This window comes from Hippocampus comes, unplaced genomic scaffold (genome assembly GCF_001891065.2).
Source record: "Hippocampus comes isolate QL1 unplaced genomic scaffold, H_comes_QL1_v1.1 scaffold322, whole genome shotgun sequence".
In the NCBI taxonomy this organism is placed as follows: domain Eukaryota; kingdom Metazoa; phylum Chordata; class Actinopteri; order Syngnathiformes; family Syngnathidae; genus Hippocampus; species Hippocampus comes.
In genome coordinates, this window is record NW_017805137.1 from 952,452 (window position 1) to 962,413 (window position 9,962).

Consider the following 9,962-nt stretch of genomic DNA (forward strand, 5'->3'; position numbering starts at 1 on the left):
ACACAGAAAGGAAATGGTCAGGGGAAAATATTTAATGAGTTAAACAGAAGCGGCAGAGTTCATTTGTGCGTTTGACAAATTTCATTCTCTGAGGCAGAAAGGTATTTCGATACGAGTCCGATTTTTCTTCTACATTTCGCACCACAACAATACAGTTAAAAAACATAGAATATAAAATTCACTAAAATCACACACCCAATACAAACAGAGGATATTACATAATTTGTGTAAAAAATAAAATAAAATATCCCTGGGCATTTATTTTTAATGTCATGTCACAACAGACCACCAGGAATATTGAAGACACTGAAATGGTGGAATAGTGGACTCTAAAATGTCACACTGCAGTCACAAATTCTCAATATTTCATCATGTGCTCCAGTTTAATAATTTTTTTTAGGTCAACCGCACAGCGCGGTCCTGAGCACATGGTCTGAAAACATGTCTCTTAAACGGAAGCAAATCTCGCTGTCTGTGAAGGCTGAAATTGTCTCTCACTTTCTATAAATGTTTATAATGTATGATGCATTGTAGTTGGCGGCCATTTTATTGGAAATGGTTACAATGAACTACCATTATAGCGTACAGATTCGTTATGTCCCTCGAGGTACGTTGCAACGAGGTTTGACTGTATCACTTATTTTGAAATGTTTTTTTTTTAAACTCACTAGTACACCTGCACAATGTCATGAGATCCAATACATGAGCTGTTACTCTTAACAAACAAATTATATTATAAAATAGACTGTACAATACATATTACATTTTGTAATATACATTACTGGTATTTTAATTAAGCATCATTATTGTGGCACACATGTACATAAATTTAATGTAAAGTAGTTTTTAAATATCGGCCTGCGCCTGAAACGACTTCTCTGGTACTTTCTGTACATGAGACCTTGGGAAACACTCAATCTTCAGTGACACTGTGAGGGAAGTATCAATAGAAAAAGAAATGTTTGTCAGTGTGATTGTGTGTAGAGCTGAACTGCATCACACTGAGCAAAGTTCCTAATATTTTGCACCAGCCACAGCTATACATAAGGTAACCAAAATAATGTGATGAAAAATAAAGAGAGAAACAGCTCTCAGTATAATGCAAATGACAATCGCGTTAATAAACAAGTCTTTGATAGTGTCAATGAAACATTATTATCTTTGTAAATGCAGAATCTTAAATTGGAGCTCATTAGATGTGTCTAATTTGTGATGTAAGTGAGATACAGTGCAATGTTTTGTATCCAGTACAATCATAGAGATAATCATGGCAGGAGTGTTATTGGTACAAAAAGTAACAGCAATAATGCCCAGCGACTATAACAGCATTGCTTATTAAAAGAGCACATTGTGTTCCAAAGAGAACACATCAGGACAGTGCAGTAAGGTTTAAGAATAGATCTTTTTTGCAGGCTGGAAGGAGGTCAAATCTTTGAATGAAGAAGTGTATTTGTAAACTAGCTACATGTAGGAAGTACGCACTGTAAAAAGGTATTCACATTTGTTTTTCTTTCATTCAATGACTACAATCACAAGTCTCTTGACTATGCTGAAGAGCAAAGGCACGTTCTAAAATCGAAAACACCACAACGCTCTTGGCTGCATGATTTGGTGAACGATTGTCAGTCTCTTTGCAAACGTGCCAGTGTTTTCTCACAGACTACAGATCATCTTTTGTCCAAACAAACAACTGACCTGTCGGCACTGTGCTGACCTACAAACACACGTGAAGAACATTCATCTTTCCCAGGGGTCAAAGGTCATATTCCGCCGCACATTGTTGGAGGTACCATTCATACAATTTACCCTGTAGAGTAAATGCAATGTCAGATTTAGGTTCACAAATTATGAAGTGGATACATATGAAAATGCGTGGTCGTAGTCTACCACAAAGTATTCCGCCACGCATCAACCAATTGTTTATGACGTGTACTCAAAAAGTCGTTGAACAACCCCATCAGGTTGATTGATTAGCCATAAAGAAACTCTGTCTTGTCAATAGCATATGTAAATAAATAATAAATACATGTTTTATATAGCTGTGACAGAAGTGCACTTAGAGGCTTTAACACCAATTGCCTGCAAGAGGCCAAAAGACAATAAAAGAGCTGAGGATTACTTACCTTCCAGTTCACATTAACTACAACATAAAAATGTCTTTGTTGAAAGTTAACTCGTGGTCAAAGTGGGAATAGTCTTACCTTCTTGGTTTTGACGATATCCAGGATATAATCACTGTACTCTGTCATTGTTCTCTTCTCCTTCTTTGTTAAAGTCTTGTATCTTTGACTAGAGGATGAGGGAGACTTACAATTAAATGATGTTGTGTGTGTGTGCAATAATTCCACAAAAAGGGGGTTCGACAGACTCGCTAACTAGTCAATTTATCTATTTTACAACACCACAAATGATGTTTAGAGCGTGAGGTTGACTGGTTTCTAATCACGTTTTTGGTTTGAAGATAAAACAGATGCGTGCACTCTTTGGGCCCGATTTTCCTGCCCAGGACAAGTTGAGCACAAAGTGCAATCTAACCATGCGCAAGGGTGGAGTTTACTTTCTTTTGGTGTTTCCGTAGATTTTGCACAGGTCGAACTAGGCATAAGGGGGCGTTTGCGCCGTTGTGGGAGGAGCATAATAGGAAACGCCCTCGGTCTGCCTAGCGACACACAGCACGGTCTACCAAATTCACAAACATGCTAAACTAGACTTGGCCCAGCACCAAAATGTGCCTGTTTTTATGCCGAGCGCACAGGTGCTTCCGTGCTCTCAAAACGGCCCTTTGACCACAACTAGTTAACGTCAAATGAACTTTCATCACATTAGTGAATCTTGACAAAAATAAATCTGTGGGTTAAATATCTTAACCCACGTGTCAAATTCAAGGCTCCGGGGCCAGATGTGGCCCGCCACATCATTTTAAGTGGCCCGCGAACACAAATCAAAGATGACAACTTCCATGATACGTACCAAAACTTCAAATTTTCATATGTAATAAATCAGTGACATATTGTAAGCATTTTCTTGTTTCCAAACCCCTCATTACAGTTACTTAACCAGTAATTGAATAAAACATTATTCTTGACTTCTTTATATAGTTTCAGTCATCACGGTCCATCAAGGGAACGGTAATTATAATGTGGCCTGCGACAAAAATGAGTTTGACACTCCTGTCTTTAACCCTTCCATGCACCTTCTAACCTGATAACATGATAAACTGTCCCTGAAAGGGTTAAGATGTACAACCCCCAAAATCTATACTTTTTCGCGTTATTTCTATTCATATGAGAGATTGTGGTGAAGACTTACCCAGAAAAATGTTTGCCGAGGAAAAGTAGGAGGTAGCAAAAAGCCCCAAAGAGCAATACAAACACAACTTGCCCATCTTCTGGTATCCAGTCCCACAAGTACATCACTATGCCCTGCGAAGTGGACACGGAGACGAGAGACAGAAGTATAACTGTAGGCATGAGCGAAGTTGCAAAGCTTAATTTTGATCAACATTGTCAGTGAGATTTTCATTTATTCACACGTATGTTGGTTATTATGATTTGTCAGTGTTGAATCAAACTGCATCATACTCAGAGGTGTTTTCTGTATTGGTTATACTATATATTTAGCTACTTGAAAGGGAACTTTTGATTCTTAGATTGCAGTCATCAGACTCTGCAGGTCATCCTAACAAAACAAAAAAAAAAAAGAAAAACATTTGGTCAATATGACGGAAAGCACTCACGGTGCAGATACAAAGCGTTTGAGCCAGCCGTTCTCCCATCAGCTCACTCAACTGCTCTTTGGAGAAGGTGCTCATAATGAAACTAAGAATAAAGAGAAGAGGAAGGAAGATTCCCAAAGCGCCGCACACAAACGAGTTCAGGCGGACACTTTTGTTGTAAGTGGCATCAGTCCTGCAGGTGCAGAAGAAGAAGATGGATTCAATATCCTATATGCTGTACAGGATATACTTGAACCTCTTACCCACTGCACATTTGACCAAGCTTTAGAGGAACAAAATGGGCTTTAAACCATGTCATGTTGTAGTTGGTGTTTTTCACCTGTCCTGTTGTAGTCTGTTGCTGATAGTGGAACAAATTAAATCACAGTCTTTCTCCAACTGGTCCAATGTCCTCTGCACAGCTTGGTTGATGGTCTTTTCGATGGTCTGACACACACCGTCAATTTGGTTCATACAGCGGCTTGGCTGAGTGAGACAAAAAAAACCCCGCCAACTTGGTGTTTATCTGCATCTGACAGAGGTACGTCGAACAGTCATGTACTATGTCATTTTCAAGGCAGAAGCTGCACTTGATCATTAAAGAGGTGGTCTGTTTGAGTTGGAGGATGGATAATAGATCTTCTTGGCTGTAAGTCATCATGGTGCAATACTTCATGATCACTCTCAAGGGTGGCTGATCAGTGGCCCGAGTTTACAACTCCCTTGTGCTCTACACATATTGAAAAATATGAATCCTCTTGTTCCAGGCAGCCGAGGTCACCAGGAAATAGATCACATTGCGGGATAATCAATGAATGTCAAACCTGAAGGACAGCTGGACCTTGAATTTCAGATCATAGCCAGAACCACATCTGGGATTTAAATTGAGACATAGAGCTGAGATTTAAGACTGTGTTATTTAGCATGCTAACAAACTTAAGTGATTGTGTTATGTTTAATTACATTGACCGACCTGACAATGTATCATCTCTGTCAAAAAAATAATAATGCATTTTTTAAAAATCTAATTGAACAAAGATAATGGAACCATGTGTAGGCTTTTCAGTGCAGGTGGAGCATTATTGTCTTTGTGTGGGCGCAATTCCTGTGTTGTTGCTGGTTGTTTGGCCAATTGGTGCAAAGATGACAGTACATTACATGTTTTGCAGAAAACAATATGGATTGAAATTTACCCTCTGTGGGTTGGGGATGTATATTGTTGGCATTTCAAAACCACATTTGTTGAGACCTGGGCGGCGGCACAATTCCTGGACGATCTGCATCATCACTCTCTACAACAACAAAAATCAGACATTGTATGTACTTTGTCTGTGTTCATTTGATATTTTGGTTATCACCCAAGGACACCGTCCATTTGGATACCTGTCGATCTGTTTCCTTGCCAGCCTCATCAGCCTTGCTGAGGTAGAATAACAACTTGTCTCCACATTTCTCACTCAGTTTCTCCACAATGTTCAGTGTGCGCTTGCACAGGGCCTGACCCATCGGGTCGAAGAATACGAATATCAGATCGGACTGTTCTCCTGCACAGAAATAGAAGAGAGCGACAGTGTCACACCTCAGGCTCAAACAAAGTGACCAGGTGGGGCAATGCAGAATTACCCAGCCATGTGATGGCGCTGTTGACATTAAATGGATAAATCATGTCCCCGTCCACCAAGCCAGGTGTGTCCACAAAAGTCACAAGACTGAACTTCTTCTGCTTGGATGTGGAGATCTCTGCAGACAGGTAGTCCATAACACCTGCAATATACAATATATATAAAGTACTATCTAGATTCCATACAGTCACAATACTTACTTAAAAAAAACATATACATATACAGTACGTGTGTATATATATATATATATATACATAAGATCATATATGATAAGAAAACCGTTATTATCTCACAATGGAGAAATTTGCACTGTAGAGCAGCAGAGTTCGGAGGGAAGAAGTAGAAAAAGTCGAAAACAAGTATTTGCATGCACAAAATAATTTTAAAAATCATATATATATATGTATGTATATATTTGTGCATTTCAAACTGCATTAAATAACATTTTAAAACAACCACATCAAAAAGTAATAAACCTCAGGTCATACATAACTGGAAGATTAAAATGCGCAACAGCAATTTCAACACGTCCTCGAAATGAATTTGCCAAGTCAGTTTTTCACAACTCCCTGTGTAGAGAGGTCTGTTGTCATGGTTACACACAACAGCTCTTCAACTGGCAGCTTTAGCGTTGGGCGTGGGACATAAAGCTAGCCAGTGAAGAACGACTGTGAGGCAACGCACTGAGATTTCAATACACCCACCAGAACAGGACCACTATTGAGACCTACCTAGCACACACACACACACACACACACACACACACACACACACAGACACACACACACACACACCCACACACACACACACACACAACACACACACAACTGTTGACACACTCCCTCTACACAAACACACACACATACAGAGCGAAGCAGGTGTTAAGAGGCTACACAAATTACATCCTTGTGTGGCATGCAGCAGAGATGCTGGTGGCACATTAGCATTCTTCGATGTTGATCACATCAGCAAAGCCACCATATCAATACATCCATCAGCTAGCATGAAAGCAAAGAGAAAGATTCTGCATGCAGCATCCTGCTGGTACATGACAGTCCATATGTCTAAAATATGCTCAAACACTCACTTGGCAAATATGAAATACCAACACTTTGCCCCCACTGACTGCTTAAACAGAAGAAACGGAAATGAGGACAGCATCATCAACGGCTGTTACTTTTCTCAAGGGCTTGTAAGTAACAAGGTTCCCCCCACAGGTCCTGCGATGATGCTGCAATAATGCTGAGAAAGAACTTCTCGGACTAAGTAGGTCCAAAGAGATGCATTTACTGACAGGAATAGTAAAATAAACTCCTGAGACACATGATTTCAATGCAATAATCAGCAGCGTCTCCCATAAGGACATACACTGCATTTCTGATGAGTCATCCTCAGTTGCTCTGCAGCGTAAACATATGCGTGCTATAGGGTGTTTCCAAACAGCCGCATTAAGGTTTAAATAAAGAGCGAGCTTGTAATCCAGAGCAGAACTGTCAGTGTGGCGAAGTTGCCATCCATGGAGCGGTGCTGTGCTATCCCTGTCGGTTGAGCATTTCTAAGTAGCTCTCCTTGCCTGTCCCCACCGCCCTGTTTCTCTCACCATACTGCCAGCACCCAGTAAACCTTCAATCGCACTGCACAGACATACATCACTGCCCCCACCTTCCTTTAACCTCCCCACCCATGCATCCCAACCACGTCACTCCCTGACACGATCCTCTCGCCATTCCCAGGCTCTGGACCACAGCTGACGCATGAAGGACTATTTTATTTTAGTTTTTTTTACCCTAGTCAGAACTATTTCAATGAACGACTCAATTTTATTTTTTGACCCTAGTCAGGACTATTTCATCAGTACTAACCAAAACTTGTAAAAATCCGACACATCTATCTATCGATCTATCTAATATATGTGTCGCATTAATATTAATACTCCAAAAAGGCTTACCTTTGAACTCAAGGAGCGGTCGAAAATGGGGGTAGAGATGTAATGTTGCATTCCCCTGTGAAAAAGAGAGTGTGAGAAAGAGGGAGCGTGAGCAAGAGAGAGAGAGAGAGAGAGAGAGAGAGAGAGAGAGAGAGAGAGAGAGTTGATCTTCAGTAGTTTTCTGAGCAGCCAGCCCACTGCTGTGAGTGCTTGCACTACTAATTATTCGTTTTCATCTTCTAGACCGCAGCAGGAGAATATGTGCAGAGAAGTAGGGTGCCTGCTGACTCAGTTTATACTCTGTAAAGAAGCTGCTGTATGTTTGTTTTAGGTATTGCTCATGCTGTGGGCACATACAACTGCTTCATCTGTCACCTTGTGGGTATTGCACAATATCCCATCATCCATCCATCCATTTTTAACACTGCTTATCCTCTTCAGGGTCGCAGAGTGCCGGAGCCTATCTGCTCTGACTTCGGGCTAAAGACACTCTACACCCTGAACTTGTCACCAGTCAGTCACAGGGCACATATATAGAGACGAAAAACCAATCACACTCACATTCACACTGTCACTGAGTGGGAACTGAACCCATGTTGCCTGTACACAAGTCAGGCAAGTGTACCACTACACCAACAGTTAGTCACACACCATCATGTAAAACATTTCAAAAGTTTAGAGTTTCGGGCAGGTGTTCAAGAGTAAAAAGTGGCTGATACACTGGCTTGTAATAAGGACTCCAGATTGTCTATTTTAGTGGTCAAAAACAATAGTGTCGTAACAGTGTCCAATGTCAGAGCACTTGTGAAAAAAATCAATTTCTAAGGAACCCATCATCCCATTTTCAATATTTTTTTGTGTTGCACTCAGGTTGAAGTGGCTGTTCCAACCAGACTTTTGACAGACCGTCATTTTTGAGAAATTTTGTCACATTGTTAATGCAAGCAAATAATGAATGAATCGCTTCATCGCCCTTCACAAGAGATGTCCAAATTTCACAACAACAGGCTGGATTGAAGCATTCCTTCATACCAGTCAGCGTTTCAGTCATTTCTTACCGTCAATGATTCTCTCTTGCGCCCACTTGTGATGAATGTGAAGCCCTGTGTTTCAATGGCAACACCAGTTTTTTGGATGTGCTCTTCGACATACCTGAAAAGAAAGCAAATACCGGTAGTTCAGATATTCTCAATGTTTGGGTTGCATTCAGCATGATTTGGAAAGGCGTGTATTTAAGACATAGGTTTGAAGCTGCCCAACATTCTATATATTTATAATTAGATTTGAAATGTCCAATTATTCTATGGTTATGTTCACATTCACAATTAAAACATATTTTGGATTGCAATCAATAACAGAAATGTATTTGTTACAATGTTCATTATTAGCCTTGTAAAAACTCATCTACCTTTCAATACAAAGAAGTCAAGCATAAAACACTTATTGAACACTGTGGGGCATAATATAGTTTGGAGGACAGTTATTATCTGATGGTCTGACATGGAATCTTACCAGTTAATGAAGGAGCTCTTTCCTGCTGAGTGGTTCCCCATGATCATCACAGTGATCTTTTTTCTGGGGGGCAGGAGACGCACTCCAAGGCTGTTGGCGATTTTGACCAAGCCTGGAAGATGAAAACGCAAACATAAAGTTGTCATTTGGAACTTGAAGCGATAGACTGCACTGGAGAATAATGTAAAATATACTGTACTAATGGACAAAAGAAACAATTTAAATCAGAAACCTCATTTTGGATCTGTATTTTTGTTAGTAATATTTTGATTTATATTCGAATCGTTGTTATTCAATACAATGAAAACAGGCTATATGTATTAACTTGTCGGCCCCAGATGCCCACATGAGTCAAAGTGCAGTGACAGGCACTTTAGAGGACCGGTGTCCAATGTCAAATGACACATGTTGGCACAAGTGCAGGGACATCAAGCTGTAGGTTTTTATTAGGTAAGTACATGCAATACACCACGAACTTAAGTACCCGCAGAGAATATATATTTTTAATAACATATCTAATAAAGTACCACCCTAAAACGACAACCTGCTCATGTTAATTCCGCAAATTTAGCTCCAAACTCAGGCACGGCCATAATTTACCGTTTTCGCTGTCGACATACAAACTGTGGCATTCTTTCAATATCCTCTCACTCGGTGAAGTGATAGCGGATTCCAAAGGGTTGGCCACCGAGCGAGGCTTTCTAGCCGCCATGACGAACCGGGTCACCGGCAGCAGCCTGTTTGTGCGCAACTCCGCGCTGCCCGGACTGGGGAAGGCTTTCAGTGTTACACCGCCGCATGAGTTCTTTCTTCGGTCACAGCACGCCCCCTGCCGTCTCATATTCTCATTACAACCGGCTGTGCCAGATGAAACAAGTCAATTGTTATTGTGTTAGCGTTTTGTGCAAAAAAGAAACAAATAAATAAAAACAATTTGAAGATTAAGGTTTGGTGTTTGAAACTCATGTCCAGCCTTCCTTTGTGGAGTTTAAATTTTTTTTTTTCATCTACCTCACTGTCCTCACAGCGTATCGTGACAAGTAAAACAATGATATTATCAAGAAGGCAGAAGGTATGATTAATCTGTGTATCCACCTGTTGTCTTTCATACAAGATCACCATTATTTTCCAGATGGGCAAGAAATGGGGTATCACCTTTACTGGTCACAGGTTAATTGCAGGCTAC

General features: G+C 40.4%; 1 protein-coding gene across 2 annotated transcripts; it reads right to left on the bottom strand.

The window, feature by feature from the left end:
* Window positions 1-17: 17 nt before the first annotated feature.
* LOC109514227 (uncharacterized) lies at window positions 18-9,558 on the bottom strand. Of its 2 annotated transcripts, XM_019867137.1 has the most exons (13): window positions 9,377-9,558; window positions 8,777-8,888; window positions 8,323-8,416; window positions 7,286-7,340; window positions 5,339-5,479; window positions 5,099-5,259; window positions 4,909-5,007; window positions 4,056-4,201; window positions 3,737-3,908; window positions 3,310-3,422; window positions 2,202-2,289; window positions 1,747-1,807; window positions 18-929 (listed from the first exon to the last, which is right to left on the bottom strand). In XM_019867137.1, the coding sequence occupies exons 1-12, from the start codon at window positions 9,486-9,488 to the stop codon at window positions 1,754-1,756; spliced, it is 1,347 nt and encodes a 448-aa protein (XP_019722696.1). In that variant the 5' UTR covers window positions 9,489-9,558; the 3' UTR covers window positions 18-929; window positions 1,747-1,753. The 2 variants fall into 2 exon arrangements, with proteins under 2 accessions (XP_019722696.1, XP_019722695.1); XM_019867136.1 differs by having other exon boundaries at window positions 20-1,807.
* Between the last annotated feature and the right edge of the window lie 404 nt (window positions 9,559-9,962).